At 52.6% G+C, this 17,576-nt stretch overlaps 4 protein-coding genes across 4 annotated transcripts; 3 read left to right on the plus strand and 1 right to left on the minus strand.

Moving 5' to 3' along the window:
- Positions 1-2,117: 2,117 nt before the first annotated feature.
- Positions 2,118-3,563, minus strand: CC1G_09388 (WD40 repeat-containing protein; the record flags this gene model as incomplete). The annotated part of the gene is made up of 6 exons (XM_001831978.1): positions 2,118-2,298; positions 2,429-2,615; positions 2,678-3,069; positions 3,133-3,299; positions 3,370-3,485; positions 3,554-3,563. 6 exons carry the CDS (start codon positions 3,561-3,563, stop codon positions 2,118-2,120), a joined length of 1,053 nt encoding a protein of 350 aa, XP_001832030.1.
- A 3,508-nt stretch (positions 3,564-7,071) lies between these two features.
- CC1G_09389 (other/FunK1 protein kinase) lies at positions 7,072-9,482 on the plus strand (the record flags this gene model as incomplete). Its single annotated transcript, XM_001831979.2, has 6 exons — positions 7,072-7,524; positions 7,580-7,648; positions 7,700-7,783; positions 7,837-8,467; positions 8,525-8,691; positions 8,745-9,482. 6 exons carry the CDS (start codon positions 7,072-7,074, stop codon positions 9,480-9,482), a joined length of 2,142 nt encoding a protein of 713 aa, XP_001832031.2.
- A 977-nt stretch (positions 9,483-10,459) lies between these two features.
- On the plus strand, positions 10,460-12,894 carry CC1G_15126 (other/FunK1 protein kinase; the record flags this gene model as incomplete). Its single annotated transcript, XM_002910440.1, has 6 exons — positions 10,460-10,915; positions 10,970-11,041; positions 11,094-11,177; positions 11,233-11,848; positions 11,905-12,071; positions 12,121-12,894. 6 exons carry the CDS (start codon positions 10,460-10,462, stop codon positions 12,892-12,894), a joined length of 2,169 nt encoding a protein of 722 aa, XP_002910486.1.
- A 539-nt stretch (positions 12,895-13,433) lies between these two features.
- Positions 13,434-16,340, plus strand: CC1G_15127 (other/FunK1 protein kinase; the record flags this gene model as incomplete). The annotated part of the gene is made up of 6 exons (XM_002910441.1): positions 13,434-13,459; positions 13,516-14,215; positions 14,270-14,341; positions 14,397-14,480; positions 14,540-15,269; positions 15,328-16,340. The coding sequence occupies 6 exons, from the start codon at positions 13,434-13,436 to the stop codon at positions 16,338-16,340; spliced, it is 2,625 nt and encodes an 874-aa protein (XP_002910487.1).
- Between the last annotated feature and the right edge of the window lie 1,236 nt (positions 16,341-17,576).

Here is a 17,576-nt window from a genome sequence, read left to right on the forward strand (position 1 = left end):
AAGGGGAGGGAAATCCAGTGACGACGACGAGGACGAACCCCAGCAATGACCCAGCAATGTGAAACGTGCCAAACAGAGAGACCCGGAACACCCATACCCAAAACACACACACAAAAGAGAGCTTTAAATTTGACAAAGTGGGATAAATTGATACCATTAAGAACAAGCGAACGACCTAGCACAAGCCGACGTTTAATACACAGCAAACGATATCCACGGCAACGTTGTCGGGCTAACACCCTCCTCATCACCCTCCCACGCCGGCTCACCAACCCCACCAAATCGAAAGCCCCAGCCTATCCAGCCCATCCCTCTACAAGACCGCCTACTTAACCCACCCCGTTATACCCCGCCCAAGCAACCACCCGTTTCCGAAACACTGCCAACCAACCCACCCCCTACGAAACACGTCTAACCAACCCATCCCTTCGGCCTAACCTCATCACCCAACCTCCTCACTCCCAACCACGGCGCTTTCGCACTCTTGAGCCCATGGTCACCTTCATCCCATGTATACGATGCAGCTGTAAATCAGAATGGGAAAGATTAGCGACCGTCGAGGTAATACGGAAGAAGAAACACGAGAAGAGGAGGGGGAGCAGGAGGGGGACAGGGAAAGCGAAACACAAGGGAAAGGATGAGAAAGGTAGCAGTGGAACACCCATAGATGGTGTCGACCGTAACACTTCGAGGTGTAGGTAGAAAACATGGGAGGGAAAGGGAGGGCAGGGGAAAAAAAGCGAAGCGGAGGAAATCCAAGCAGGAGCCTCGGAGGAGCAGGACAAAAGCAGACAGGCGGGAGTAAAACCGAAACATAAATCGACAGAAACGAATAGAATCGTCACGCCCTCAATTCATAACGCATGAACTGGTAGGCGGGAAAAGAGGAACCCGCCCGAAACTCAAACAAAACAAAGCGAGACGAGCTGAAAGCTCGAGTGAACCAGCGATATCACTGGAACACCACGCCCAAGGACTCAACATTGTTAAGCCACAGGCACGAGCGCCGTAGACGACGGGATAAAATGAACGCATGGCACCAACAGCCACGCGCCATCCACGCCCACGCCCCAGGCCCTCGAATACGCCCAGAACCCAGAGACCCTCAGAGAAAAGCGACGGCGCAGTCGCAGTAAAAAAAAGAGATGCGACACAAGAACGCCCCAAACTCTCCTGGTAAAAGTACAAGTCGAAACGCAAACTCTGCCAGTCCAAAAACCCTCGCCAACCTCCTCGTACTCCATCGACGCCGAGACCTCGCCCACAAACCCAAACGCCAAGGTATCGCGATCGACGAAAACCAAATCGGAGGAAAATCAAGGCAGAGCCATGAACGAGCGCGAGGACAAAACACAAAACGGGACCCGCAGTGGCCTGGATGCGTCGACGAACGGAACTACAGGGACCAGCGTCGTCCTCTGAACGCACGAGAACGACAGTGGTAGCACGACGATCGTAGACGAAGACGATAGCCGCGAGCAAGTATGGTAGCAGGGGCTCCCCCCACCCACCAGACTACCATCCACATCCTAACGACTCAACGCACACCCCCGCCATGTCCCCGGGGCGTAGGGAGGACGGTAGCACGTCTTCCTCCAACCACCCCACGAACCACTCCGCATCAAAAACCACGCAACGCTGACGCTCACCACGTCTCCCAAACGCGCGCCAGACACTGCATCCAGATCGCCCAGGTTGGTAGCAAAGGTTGGTAGCAAGGTGATGGCCCCACGAGAAAGGATGACAGCGGTCCTGCACCCACCAGACCACCACTCCGCATCGAAACCCCATAGCGCAGACGCCAGCCACGTCTCTCAACAGCCCAGCACACACCGCGTCCAGTAGTGCAGGGCCCAAAAACGTCGACAACCATGGGCGAGGGAAAGAACAGAAGCCGCGAACGAGAGGATAAAAGGAAAAACGGGAAAAAAGGTAAAAAAAAAGCGAGATAGGAAACAGCGGGCAAGCCATCAGGCGCAGAGGATAACCAAAGAGAGCGACAGACGCGCCAAACGGGTGTGCCCCACCTCCCCCAGATCCCGCCTCCACCAACTCCTCCAAAACCTCCCCTCCCCGGCACCCCACACCAAAACCTCCCCGCATCCAAAACCCAAAACTCAAATCGAAGAGAGAAACGGAAAGAAAAACTCACCAATAGCCAACTTGCCTCCATCACAACTAAACCCAATAGCCGAAACCGGGTTCGGGAATTTAGGATACTGGCGGAGTCGTTTCTTGACTTTGAAGTCCCAGATGCTGACTGTGCCGTCTGAACCTGCAGAGGCAAATGTGTTGTACCTGTACGGTTATGGTCAGCATGGTTTGTTGGAGGAAAGGGGAGAGAGAGTGGATGAAAGAAAGGAGGGCGAGGGAAAAAGAACAAAGGAGAAGGCGTCGATAAACTAACAGAAGAGTAAAGGAAACGCACCTCGGACAAAACGCCAAACCATTAACAGGCCACACATGGTCGACCTCCTGCTCCTTCCCACTCGCCGGGTCCACCTCTTTGACCGTCTGCCGGTGACACTTGAAGGCGTACTTCTTTTCTTGGACTTCGGGCGAGGGATCAAAGTATTCGACGGCGATGCGGCCTTCGACTGAGGCTGTTGCGTAGCCTAGAGCGAGTCACGGGTAAGAGGGAAGAAGGGTAGGGTTGAAAAAGAGAATAAGAACGCACCCTGCCCATCAAGCATACACGCCAAACTCCGGGTCATGTACTTCAAACTACTCTCCCTCTCCTGCATCGGCTTGCTCATATTCCTCACATCATAAATATGGAACAGCCTGCTCGCCATCGCCACCACCAGGTTCGTGTTCACTATATCCATCGCGTAAATTCGCTCGGGGACGCTGTGCTGGGAGGTTTCGAAGGGAGCGTTGCTGGGCGACGAGGAGGTGGGGGATGTGGGCGCGTTGGAGGAGGAGGAAGAGGCGCGTGGATCCCAGAATCGGAGTGTGCGGTCCCACGAACCGGTAATTAGGTTGTTGGTCTCTTTCGACCAGACCATCGAGCTGATACTATCGCCGTGCGTGCCCAAGTGCGTCATCGATTCTTTTTCCAGGTCCAGCCTGCACCAATCGCATTTATTCAGTCAGCAAGAAGAGAAGGAACGCGAGTGAATGAGAACGCACTCTCGGACACCGGTATCCAACCCTCCGCTGTACGCCTTGCCGGCACTCCCTCCCTCACCCCACGCACACGCGAGCACGGGCGCGCGGTGGTCGAACTTGACGCGTTGTTCGGAGGGTCGTCCGCCGTTTGTGTAGGGTACGTCGCCGATGTCGTATAGCCTGACCGTCTGTAGTATTTTTCCACCAATACGTTAGCTAGGCATTCAACGGAAAGACTGGACAAGAGAGGAGACGGACGGTATCCCAACTAGATACGAGCATCTGGTCCGGGGAGGTGGGCGACCATCGGATGGAGCTGATCGAGTCGAAGGGGACGGAGGAGAGTGTTATGGTTGTTGATGGATCTGCGTAGTCTGTCATAACGCCGTCCTGTCAGTTCCCTCCAATATTCCGATCGAAGGTAGAGAAAAGGAACACCCACCTGCGGACATCCTTTCGGTTCTTTTACTTGTTCAAGCAAGCGAGGTTGCCGAATGGCTTTCGGCGGAGATCGAGAGAAAAGTAGTGTTGAGAGATTGAGAGGATTGAGAGTACAACAGTCGAAATGAGAAAAGGAAGGAGCACGCGTCAACCGCGTTCCGAGGTCGTCGTCGTCGGAAGAAGAGATGAAGAACGCCGCCGACGGCGCGCGCGGGTTCGAAACGCAATCGTTTGCCTTTGTTAGGACCGAAGCCTGCTTGGCAGTGTTAGGTTCGGAGGCTGTTGCGTTTAGGGTGTTGGGGTTGGGCAACAAGCAAACACATTGGGTGGGGGACCGTCGGTGGAAAATTCGACTGTTTGAGTGTGTTAGACTCAGAAGCTCTCAGCTTGCGCCTATCCCACGATTATCCGATGTTCAACCATTTGGGGTGGGTTGGAGCTTTCAATTTCTCATCGACCTTGACGACGCCGCCATCCATCGACCATCCAGTCTCAGCCAGACCACCCAGCCGCACAATCGGTAAAAAGCCGTCTATAACGTCCAGCGCTCGACGCTAGCTGTCCACCTGCGCTCTGGAAGTCGACGTCTCCCAATCCTTGACGGAAATTTGAAACCAGGTTATCCCACCCGACGCCTCGACCTCTCGACCGACATTTCTGCAGCCTAGGACTAGACTGCACATCCCTCACACCGAGATGTGGCTCTAAGGGGCTTGAGGATGACGACATCCCCTTTGACACCCCGCCGCCAACTTCCAACCGCCGGAACGACTGAGAATTAGGCAACCGCGATCGAATATTCAGAACCGAGTTCGTATCCCCCACGCCGAGACGCTGCCTCACACCCACCCATCCCCCTCTGAGCCTCGAGGGCTGACTCAATCGCCTTCGCCTTTGACACCCGCCCCAGCTTCTTGCCTTGGACCGACGATACGAGAGCGATTCGATGCCGACTTCCAGGAGTGATTCGAAGATAACGGCGAACGAATGGAAGGACACTGGGGGCGACTCGACGATGACCGGTGACCTCGAGCTCGAATCATCAATATTCAATTGGGGAACTCACTCCTACCTCGACGATGGCTCGTGAAACCCCATAGGATTCCCCGCGGGGCCTTGCCTTCGTGGAACTCGAGCTCGAGATTGCCATCCCCACGCGGAGTTAATGCATTCCATTCCATTCCAGTCTCACCTGTGGTCGATATTCAAATTGCATCCCCATTCACGACGACGCCCGGCCGAACTTCGAACTTGGAACTCCGTATTACTATCCTCGTATGGAAACGCGACTGTGGTCTTTCCAGAAGCCCTACCCTCGACTCGATCGTACTCGACTTAAGCATCCCCTACGCCTCGACTTAACATCCCCTACGCCCGCGTTAAATCTCTCGCTACCAACCATGCGCCCTACCCGAGATGTGCCCCTGAGCCCGAGATACCTAGCTCGAAGAGAGTGCCCTGAGGGATGCCACTCCGCCTTCCAACACACCGCCCATCCGAGCGTAGGAGATTGACCGTCGAGTGAACCAGACGTACTCCGTGAGATTCAACGAGACATGCGATGAGACCCTTCATCGAGACGGGCCATGATGCATGAGAGGTTCATCAAGTCATTCTACGAGGGGTTCATCGGGACACCCTGAAATAGGATTCGCAGATACATGTATTGAAGAATCACCGAACTTACCCCACAGCGACGACCAGCCGGCTTCCTACTTCTCCAAGCTTCCTCCCACCGCCTTTCACGTCCACCGCCCTGCATGGATCGCGGAAACTCCTACCTCGACGATGGCTTCGTGAAACACCATAGGATCCCTCGCGGTACTCGATTATGATATTCCATCCCTCGCGGCGAACTCACTCCATTCCGAGTTCCCTCCTTCACGTCGGTTTGTTCACCTCTAACCCCTCTAGTTGATACTACATCGCCTTCTAAATCCCCCCGCCGACTACCTCATTCCTCGTAACGAAACGCGACTGTGGACTCTCTAAAAGCGCTAACCTCCGAACCCTACCAACCATGTCCCCATACTGCCAACCGCCGTGTCCCCGAGGTACCTAGCAGCCCGAGAAGCCTCCTACCGAGATGTGCTCTATCCGAGAGAGCCCTGAGGGATATCGCACCGCCTTCCGACTATATACCGCCCATTCGAGAGTAGTCGAGGGCGAGACAGACGTCCTCCGAGCGATCCAATGAGGCATGGGGCGCGTTAAGGGACTCATCGAGGTTTACACTCCGGGTCATTCATTCATGAACTGGGGAAATCGCTGCACCCACCTCGACGCGTATCTCCCCCTCCTCCTCCTTCGGTATTCCCAGCCCTCGACGTCGTCCAACGCTGAGCGCCGAGTTCTCTCTCCCTGACTATGCTTCTCCCTGACTATGCTATGTATCCCCTCCGCGGGGTGTCGGGACACCCTTCCACCCCTCTGATCGACGCTGCATCTACGTTCGCAACGACCCGCTGGCTTCCTAGCTTTCCGACTGTGTTGTGCTTGCTTGGCCTTGGTAACGTATCTCTTCGGTGGCTTCGTGGAGTACTTACTGTGCAACGCTGGTTGGATTGGAACGCGGGAATGGATATCGACGCTCCCCGGCGCCACTTTCGCCTGACTCTGAACTAGATGACGTCCACCTGACTCTGCACTAGGTGACCTCCACCTGACTTGACACCCCCAACAGTGAACTGCGCCGTTGGTTTTGAGATTGGATTTTGGAAAAAAAAAAATTGGGTTTGGGTTCGGAAAGAGTTTGGATTTGGATAAGGGCGTGTGTTGCGGCCCATGTCCCTCGAGCGACGTGTCCGATTGGGTTCACCCGTCAACAGCCTTTCGCAACGTCGAACGATCGGCCCCCTTTCGCACCAACCGATATTTTCGCTGGATCAATTTACTCTCTGGAACAAATGACATGGGCATTGCTGGTCGGATAGCCGCACGCTACACCCCTTGGCTTGCTCTATCTCGAAGCTTCTTCCCTCTCTAAGCCTGTATACCCTCGGTTATGTTGGAAAGGAAAGGACACATTGAGAGTAATGTAATGGGGCTCGGGTTGGTGTCGAAGAACACAAAAGCGCGATCGCGATGAGGATGAGGAGCTTCATCAGAGAAAGAAATCGGTAAAGGCTCGAGCCGTTGGACAACACCCACTACCTTGGAATGTTGGCTCAGTGACCCGGGTCAGCCCTCTCGGACAACACGCTCTGCAACCCGTCGTCGACTTCAGCAGATACCCCATAGACTAGTTTACTGTACTCGATTGTTTGTAGGGTACTTACGCAGATAGAAATAAAATACTCTGATATCCATCGTGCGTCAACTTTGCGCTCCATTTACTGAACAGAGTGAAGGCTCCGAGCAAATCGGAGTTGACGCGATCCCGTGGAAAATCGATCTCGTGGGAGCGTTCTTTCCGTTTGATGGCCGACGCGCGACGGTCCCATCTTGTCTTTGAACCACCATCACCTCAAAACGAAATCGCTTTGACTTCCACCAATACCACTTCTTTCGTCGCACAAAATGGATAGCGAAATTCACACTTACCACGTTGGGGAATTGCTCGATTGTTACCTCCCCAACGACCACACCGATACCGTCGACACCGTGCTGGATGAGCTCAAGAAACAAAGGATTCTTGTCTCTCGGGGACGGTCTGTGGCTCAGAGAGCGTCCTGGTCAACTCGGAAACCTCCCTACACCCACGTCTTCAAGGGTTTCAAGACCCTTTTTCGATCTAGTTCCGCCAAACCCGAGCGCATTCTCAAATCGTTTCAAACGATTGGCAACGCTGTCCGCAAAGCTCTGGGAAGGATCAAAGGGATCAGCGTCAATGAGTTCGAGGTCCGAGCGATGGACTCGACCGGTGACGCCTGCATTACGCCTAACCGCGATGGGGGAATATCTCCCCCTGACGTCGTGGTCCCTGTCAGAGTCACTGGCCGTAGAACTGACCAGTCGGAAGATGAGGACAAGGTATGCTCAGGGGATTCTCTGATTGATGGCCTCGACGTCTGACCCGAGACCTCAGGACCAGAGATATGTCTCTCATGTTAATCGTATCATGAACGAAGACGCTCGACGGAAGTTTGCGTATGGGGTGAGTTTCCATTCGTTTACGCGCTTTCGATCCATGCTAAGTCTAAATTAGATGACCTTCGAACACGACAGTCTCTCTATCTGGTTTATGCATCGCTCTCGCGTTGCTAAATCTCTTCCACTGAAAATAAACCAGGTACGCGATCTTCCCCGGGTGCCCCTCCTCAAGTATTCAACCCCCTTTTCTAGCACCCTGATACGCTCGTCAGGCTACTAGGTGCTCTATTCTTTGCGAAGGAAGAGCAACTTGGGTACGATCCCCTCGTGACGCGGCTTCCCGATGGAAGCTACGTCTACGAGCTCCCACCGGATGGAGAGAGGCCATCGTCCCTGTACTACAGGACCGTCCCTCTCCTGTCCGAGTATCGCTCCCCCGAGCTCACGGGTCGACGTGCACGCGTCTGGAGGGTCAAGCAGGTCGTCTCCCCCACAGACCCAAGGAGAGTGCCAGGTACCTCTGACCGGGTTCTCAAAGACGTGTCGGTCCACGAGGAGACCATGACGGAGGTTGAGATTCAAAGGCAGCTGTTTCGCGACATCCGTGCGCTGTCTCAGGACCCCAATTGGCGCAACCGCGATATTCTCAACGCGTTCGACCCAGCTACGATTGAGTCTATTGCTGAGGCGCTGCAGAACGACCGCTTCATCGAGTATTTCTCCTGTATCGTGGCTTACTATGTCGAATCACTTCCACACGCACCGCCATCATCCCCTCCTCGGAAGCGTCGGTGTTTCTTCGTCTACGAACACGTTTGCGCGACTCTGTACGATATCCCAACCCTTGGCGAGGCTACCGACATTATCAGGCAGTCTTTGACTGGTAAGCAACACGTCGTCCTTTTTTCGCCCATTGCTCTAACCACTGAACTTCCTCCAGCTCTGCGATTAATGTTCTGTGCGGGATGGGTCCATCGTGACGTCAGCCCTGGCAATATCCTCACTGTCCGTTCGACGCCAGAGTCTCCTTGGCAGGTCAAAATGACCGACTTCGAATTTGCAACGAAATTTACCCATTCAGGAAAAGTTTCGGCAAGCCAGGTCACTGTATGTCTTTCTCATTTCGGCCTCCCTTTATTGGCTGCTAACAACGCCCACAGGGAACCCCTCCATTCATGGCTTGCGAAATACGAACATCTACATATATCCTCCCCCCACCCTGCTATGACAGAGTCGATATGGATGGCGAACTCCCAGTTCAACCTCAAGGTCCAGTCGTCTACAACTACCAACATGACCTGGAATCACTGTGGTGGATCCTCCTCTGGTTAACGACAGCCAGGTTGAAGCAGAGCCGCTCACAGGAATTCGGTCGGGAGCTCTTTACATCGGATGTGGGAATGTCGACCAGCTTGCTACGCGCGAACCTGTTCACGAAATGCATCGTCGACGACCGGCTGTTGAGGAAAGCGATTCCTTCCGCTGTCGAGCCCTTTATAGTGGCCATTGAAAACCTGCGACGCGATTTGTACAAGGTGTGTACGGCTCGTAATCACGACGACAAGGTCGACGACATCCGGACATATTCTTTTATCACTGGGCCGGCTTTTGAAGGTTTTTTCGACGATGCAAATCGCTTTCGAGCTCGATGGGAATCATTGGAGTTGATGGTCGAAACTCTGCCGCAACCTCCATATCTCAGTGACGAATCGAGTGCCCCGGCTCAACTTCGACTTCAGCCTACGCCTCCGGAAGATACCTCGGGGAAGAAACGTAAGTTAGGGGATGTCAGTGAGGAAGGATTTGAACCCAAACGACGTACTCGACCGGGAAGGGATCCTGTCACGCATCGACCAATCACTAGGTCCATGACCCGACGTCTGGGACGGAAGGAATAGCAAGGTTGCAAAAACTAAATACTTTGTAACTTTTACACTAGATTGGTTGCGAATATTCTGTCAGATGAAACCTACTCAGAGATACTGTAACTATAACCTTCGAACCCGTTGTTCTAGACGGACCAGTTCGTACCATTCGAGCTTCTTTCAGTATTATAGACTCTTCTACATTTATGGTGTTATAGCCGCTGCGTTTGAAACTTGGGCTCTCTGTGATTGCTTAGCAGGGAGTTAAACATCGGGGTTGCGCTTCAAGTTCCTGCGCGATGGTTCATTTTGTCTGCATCGCACTACACCTTCCCTCCATGCGCCTGTCATGGAATACCGTAGACCTTGAAACCTGTTAATTTTCACAAATATAAATTCGACACTGTGTCTTGTCTTGCTAGTTCAATTATGGGAGGAAAGAGGTCTGGTCGCTGCGGTGCTGTGATCCAGGTGGTCGGTATGTCTTACTATGACCCTTGCAGGTTTTCTCGAGGGACATGAACATGCTCACTCAACGCGTCGAGGCCACGACATCAGTTCACCTTTTAACGAACAATCCTTTAGCCCAGGGTGGAACTCCAGGCCGTGTTCAAGTGTAGCCCAAGTCTCTTGAGAAGCCGTTTATGCAGACGCTCGATCGTCTTGCGTTATGTGCGAATGTTTAGATATAGAAGCCTTCTATGACGAGCGTAGGCCAGCGTAGTATGATTCCGAGTTGTGTCTCGGACATTTATTGAGAGAAAGTTGAATTCTCAGCAGCGCTTTCATGAAAAGGCTGGTTCGACGTCCCCTGAATCTTTGTCGCGCCGCGTTGAATCAATCACGTGGACATACGCGATCACATGCTGCGTGGGATAGATCATATGTATCCGAACATCGGCTCGGAATCCGCGCCGGCCACATCTTGTCTTTGAACCACTCCCATCGCAAACGCATTTCCACTACAACCTCTTTCACCGTCCGCGGAATTTTGGAAACTCGACTCAAAAATGGAAACCAATATTACCAATGTCGGAATCGACAATTTTCTCAACGATTATCTCCCGAATGACTGGTCGCACGCCTCTGAGAGCGTGCTTGCAGACCTGAAGCGGCGCAAGGTCCTTATTTCGCGCGGACCCTCAGCTCGGCGAAAGCCATCCTCTTCGACTCAAAGGCCACCGTATACACACGCCCTTAAGACGTTCAAAAGCGTCTTCAGTTCCAAAACCGTCAATCCCAATCGTCTAATGAAATCATTCCAGTCCGTCTGGAATGCCGTTCGACGATCGTTGAGCAAGATTGAGGACACTAGCATCGACGAGGCGTGTATTCGACCAATTCGAGACTACGGCCCAGTGTTAGAGGCGTGCGTAGCACCTAGCGCGGACGAGAAGCTGCGCCTCTCAGATGTCGTGGTCCCGTTGATGGTTGCACGAGCTCGGAACGACAGGGATGAGTGCGATGTATGACGTTTTTTGACCGAACGCTTCAAAATCACTGACCAGCTTTGACACCAGGAGGAACCTGATGTGATCTCCCGCTCCACTGACATACTGGACGACGACGCGCGACGAACGTTCGTCTACGGGGTGCGTTTCGTCGACCACTGTTTCTGGACCACTTGCTAATTTCTTCTGTCAGGTCACCCTCGACGAAGAGAAGATCTCCGTATATTATGTATCCCGCATGCTTACCGCTCGATCTGAGCCTTTTAGTATGATCGAGGTACGTATGCCCCTTTGTGCCCTACTTCACCGTTGATTACTCAAACATTCTTCAGCACCCAGACCTCGTCGTCAGGATTGCGATTGGCCTTCTCTGCGCAGTGGCCCAGAAGAGTGGTCACGACCCACTTGTAACCTTGCTCCCTGACGGCACCTACGTCTATGAGTTGCCTCCCGACACCACAAGAAATACCGCTCTTTTCTACCAAACCATTCGGCTATTATCCCACCCCCTCTCTGTAGCCAAATCGCGAGTCTGGCGGGTCCGGCAAGTCGTCTCCAACCTCAACCCTACAGAAGTACCCGGTGCTGTGGACCGGGTGTTGAAGGCCGTGTTTCTTGATGAAGACGTCCAAACGGAGGTGGAAATTCAAGGGGCACTCTTCAGCGATATTGCAGCGTTCGGCAGTGATAAGGATTGGCGGACCCGTGAGATTGTGAAGGACTTCGAGCAGGCTGATCTGGAATCCCTTGGGGAGGCTTTGCAAGGCGACAATTTCAAGTCGTACTTCTCCTGCATTGTCGCCAGTCACAAGGGAAATCCTTCGAGTATGCCACTCGGATCGTCGCGCAAGTCTCGATGCCTTTTCGTCTACGATAGCCTCTGCTCTCCTCTAGACGACATAGCTACCCTTGGCGAAGCGATGGCTGTCTTAAGGCAATGCGTCATCGGTACGTTCTCCTCCTCATGTCGTCCTCCAGTTCTGATTTTTAACGCTTTGGAATAGCCCTCCGACTCATGTTTTGTGCGGGTTGGGTTCATCGTGATCTCAGCCCAGGCAACATCCTTGCCTATCGACCCACGCAAGACGCGCCGCTCCAAGCCAAACTATCTGATCTCGAACATGCAACAAGATTCCCCAATATCGGCGCGGTGCAAAGCAAAGCGATAGTCGTAAGTCACTTGCTGTAACCACGATTTGTGACTAACCCCTCCCCCGTAGGGTACTCCGCATTTCATGGCATGTGAAATCCAAACATCTCGACATTTTCTTCCGATCGTGGGCGGAAGGAGGGTACGGGGTTACGTTCGACCAGCCCCCAAAGAGACGCCGCCAATGATCCACAATTACCAGCACGACTTGGAGTCCCTTTGGTGGATTACCCTCTGGCTCATTTCCACGAGGGTTGATGAGCCACTCCCGCGGGTATTCGGTCGCTCTTTCTTCCAGCAACGAGTTGACCACCTCTATGGATCAGCCCGGGGCTCACTTCTGTCCCAATCGCTTCTTTCCAACAGTGATTTGCGCCGTTCCCTTCCGTCGTCCCTCGACTCTTTCTTGACCAACCTCGACAACCTGCGAAATGATCTTTTCGTGGACTATATGACGCGGAACGAGGCTGGGAAGCAGAGTGACGTTGGTACATACTCGTGGGTGCTCAGCGAGCCCGTCTCCGCGTTTTTCGATGGGATCTCAGAGTCTCAGGAGAGGTGGGCCGCCATTCGTCTTGTGGTCGAGTCTGAGATGCAACGGGAGGATCGACCAGTGTTCATGGTGGACAATGAGTCTCCTGGCCCAAGTAAAATGGGCGACATTGTTCAACAACCTGGAAAGCGCAAGCGCAGCGCCGCTGAAGCCACCGATCATCCATCTAAGAGGATATGTGCTAGTCGCATGGAACTCCCGGTGGCCGGGGAGAGGTGTGGCCCAATAACGAGGTCTATGACCAGGGCAGCCGGTGCCAGGACTAGAGCTGCAACTCGACGTCTTCGATAGATTAACATTGTTCTGTATTCCTTCATATATTGGTACCAAAACTCAATAATAGATCTGCTCTTCTTCTCTTAAATGGTATTGGAAATTCCCGATCCCATACCAGTCTAAAACCCTTTACAATCTCATGTATGTTTTTGCTACGCAGCTTGGCTCCAAAAAGCACGAGCATCAGGCGAACCTAGATTAGGATTTCCGATCCTGTCGATCAGCGGAAATCTATAGCCTTTGGTAAATTTAGAAGCAACGCCGGGCCTTCTGGGATGGCTACTTATTTTCTGCTGAAAATTTTGAACCTATATTGAACCTATACCGCGATGGGCTGTCTGTCGTTTGAATTTCGGATGGGCAACCCTTCGATGGCAATCATGTGAGTGTGGGAACGCTTTCCTATTCAGATCAATCTTTGATCACAACACAACTTTGCTGCAGAATGGCTGCAACGCCTCTTGACTCTTAACTACATCCTTGTTTCTTTAATTGCGTTTTTTTTTGTGAACTCAGTCAAGGCTGCAGTTAACACTTGAGGCAAAGGTACTACCATGCCTCCCGCTACCCATCCACTGAAGTATGTCTTCAATCTTCAATCGAGTGGCGTCGTAGCTGATGTTCTCATCCCAACAGGACTCCCCGTCGTAAGCCACGGGGAAAGGTCGATCGCTTCACAACTCTTCTCCAAGAAACGCCACGACGCTCAACCACCAATGCAAATGCCGATACTACAACCACGCTCCTCCGTGCCAATCTTGGACAATTCATGAACGCTGAGATGTTCGCGTGCGAACCTGAGGATTTCATTATCCACTACCTTCCGATGTGCGAGGATGACGAGGTCCAGGAGACTCTCAAGCTCTTGAAGGACAGAGGGATCCTGGTACCACGGCTGCTCCCGACGGAAGATGAGAAGGTCGAACAGGGAACGCAAGCAGCCGACTCAACTGATTCAGGATCGGAGAGAGAGGCGTACGATCACGTTCTAAGCTGTTTCATGAAATCTCCCAAGGTGCTCAAGGACACGTACGAAAGCTTGAAGAGACAAGGTCTCGCCGACGCTGCTCAGGCTGTCGACGAGAAGTCAGTGTTTGACAAGATAGCCACAATCGACGATCAGATTCGCACAACGCTCGCCAAAGTGAAAGGGGTAAAGGCAAACGAATATTTCATTCGCATGTGCCCAGATGCTCGCCTCAAAGGTGTTCTCCCTGGATGCAATCACAGGATTGACGCAAGTATGACGAAGAAAAGGGGAGGACGCCTCCGAGTCACCGACGTCGCCGTTCCATTCGAGTTCAAGTTGAATCGCACTGAGGGAGATGCCCAAGGGGTATGTTTTGCTCGTACTCTCTAAAACTATGATTTACTAAGAAACATTGTGTAGAACGCAGAGCAACTTCTGTCTCACGTGAATTACACGATGAATGAAGATGTTCGACGAGTCTTTGTGCTTGGGGTGCGTCTTTTCTTCCGCTTTTCCCGTCCGCAGTTCTGACGCCACTCTGCCACAGATTACCGTTGAAGATGACCGGGTATCATTGTGGTACTTCTCTCGCTCCCACTCTATGAAAGCAAGGTCCTTCAGTATTATCGAGGTTAGTTGCTCATCCCTTTATATCGTCGTCATCGCACACTCACCCCTCTCAAACCCTAGAATGCCAACTTATATGTTAAAGTTATGATCGCTTTGGCGATTGCTACGGAGGCGCAACTGGGATATGACCCTCTCGTCACTCACATCCAGGGCAACCACTACATCTACAAGTTCCCGGCGGACGATACACGATCAGAGGACGAATACTACTACACACTCCAATGCCTTTCGCACGATCGAACCCTCCGCCTTACAGGTCGCTCCACTCGTATTTGGAAGGTCAGACGCGTACCATCACCCACCCTCCACCGCCGCTTGTTTGGAACAGAAGAGATGGTGCTGAAGGACGTATCCCTCGATGCGTATGCTCCAACAGAGGGGGAGATACAAAGGGCTCTTTTCTCGGATATTGATGCCTTTGGGGAGACAGAATGGCGCGAGCATGTTTTACTGAAGGATTACGCCGAGAGCGACATAATGGACATTGCGGAAGCTCTAGAAGGAGGGAAGTACAGGGAATTCTTCTCCTGTGTCGAAGCGGAATATGTTGGCAACCCTGGTCTGACCCTCTGCCCGTTGGCGTGGTCAGTTCCTGATCTCTTCCGACTCCCGAATGAACCGCTGAATCTTTACCAATCATTCCGCAACGCTGCTCCTGCGGACGACACCGAGTCCCAGGCATTTGGCCCCAGAAGGCAGTGTCGGTTCCTCTACAAATACGTCTGCACTGCGCTCCATGACATTGGAACCCTGGGCGAGTTTTCGGACATTCTCAAGCAAGGCTTAACACGTAGGTCCCTTTGCACTCAATCTCCGTAGACATGTCAACACTGACTTCATGACTCCAGCCCTTCGACTCATGTTTTGCGCCGGATGGGTCCATCGAGATATAAGCACAGGAAATGTCCTTGCCTTCCGGACGAGCCCGAACGACAGATGGCAAGTGAAGCTTTCCGACCTCGAGTATGCAAAGCGGTTTCCCCGAGACAAGGACGGAGCCTGCACTGATCCCAAGACGGGCACCCCTTTCTTCATGGCGTGCGAGGTCCAGACCCGTCAGTACTTCACCAGATTGCCGGAGGAGAAGCGGGGACGCAAGAAACAAGGCGAAGTGGCGACTCCGAGTGTACGCAGCGGCGAAGCTCAAACCGTGAGTCACAACTACCAACATGACATGGAATCCTTCTGGTGGATCTTCGTTTGGGCATCTTCCTCGCGCGTTAACCAGCGAGACCTTCCGATGAAGTTTGGAAAACAGTATTTCCAGCAAAGCATGGAGGGTATTTATGCTGGAGGGCGTCGTTCTCTCCTCCAAAATCCACTTCACAAGAACGCGGACTTGCTACTCTCCCTGCCCACCCCTTTGAAGTCGTCGTTTTTGAGTGCACTCGAAGACCTGCGCTACAACATTTATCTGGCCTACATGGAACGCAATGGACCCGAGAAGGCTGACGACATCTCTACATATTCTTGGATCACTGGAGATGCGTTCACGATTTTCTTCGAAACGATTGAGGAATTTCGCGCGGAATGGGAAAGCATCGAGCTGGTAATCGAGAGCCACCTTCGGAGCAGGGATCCAATGGTCAGGGCTAAAGTGTTGCGAAAGGATAGTCAGTCGAGCTTCTCGCAGGTTCTGCCGAAAAAGCGAAAGTTTGAAGAAGTTGACCAGGAGTTCGATGGTAAGACAGAGGGTGTTGGGGCAGATGAGAGCGAGGTCTTGGTGGAAGCGATCCCTGTCGTTGAAGGTACAGAGGTAGTTGGAGACGTGCCAGAGGGCTCCGAGACAAGTGAGAAAGACGAGAGAGAGTGCTCGGACGATGGCTTCGACTCCGGTCCCTCAAAGAGAGCCCGACATTGATGAAAGACCATTCTTGTCAGCCCCGTCAATCTCACTGCGCTGTGTTCATTTGGTGTATTGTATCTAGTGCCGGTCATTGTAGTTGTACACCACTTAAGTAATGCAAGGTTTCATTACTATCTAAGGAAGCCCGTCGCGTATTCAAGCTGAACCGCATTTGAGGAACTAGAAAAGAGAGACCACAGGAAGCATTCCCGTGGGCATTTTGTCGCTCTTTCTTCCAAGAAAGGGTTGAAGACCTCTGTGGATCAGCCCGCGTGTCCACTTCCATCCTCCGTTGACTCTTCTTTCTTGACTAACCTTGACATTGAATGCTCATCATCAGCATCATCGTCGTGTTTATTGTCCGCCGCACAATGGTACAGACAAGTCCCAGCAGTCTGTCGTTACGCACTTTCAGCTGAGATGAAAGCCAGCAGTGGAAGCCTCTTGACTAGGGCACGATCTCCAAGCTAGATCTCTCACTCCCTCGTTCATGAATCTATAAATGAAAGTAACACACATTGTTTGTGATGTATTTAAACCAATCTCAGTTTCGTATGTACGATTTAATTAAACAACAGCAAAACGAGGTAGATATTACCGACCCTGCTTCGTCGACGAAGTCACCTTTTGTGCAGGTTCCTGAAGGCGTTGGGGGCAGCCGTTGAGTTGCACGTTGTTATAAGTCACCCATACCGGTGGGACTAACCATATCCTACCGGTAGGACGAACACGTGGCATTGTTAGGATTTCATAAGTATCATTGCATTGATAGTACATCAGTACATGACATACATTATGTATAGACACTAGGTACAATTGGGGGACAATGTCTGACACGACCGTTCATTATAGGTCATGGCCACCGATAGATGGCGGTTCAGTGTCGCCCCAGACCCAGACGAACAATGATGACCACCCTGCGATGTCTGGAAGGAATACATGGCCGGTGAGGGGGTACATCTCAGTGTCTACCCAGACAGGGAGGTACTACTTGTAGCTGAGCAAGAGGGCAGGTACGTCCTTCGATACCTGCATCTTGGGTGGAGGGTCGCACCACATATCCTGTTTGAGGCAGCTCACGGTACCTAACGACCACGAGAATGGTCACTCACCCGCCACGACTGCCAAGCTGGGGTAGGTTGAGGCCAACCAATGTCCGGGAGGACATTGATCGCCTCAAGTCGGCCGCTCGAGAGTCTGCGGGGACTTTGCTGCGAGTGGTCCCGCCCTAATCCAGTATATGGTCAGACG

The sequence above is a fragment of the Coprinopsis cinerea genome, assembly GCF_000182895.1.
Source record: "Coprinopsis cinerea okayama7#130 chromosome 9 map unlocalized cont3.9, whole genome shotgun sequence".
Taxonomy (NCBI): domain Eukaryota; kingdom Fungi; phylum Basidiomycota; class Agaricomycetes; order Agaricales; family Psathyrellaceae; genus Coprinopsis; species Coprinopsis cinerea.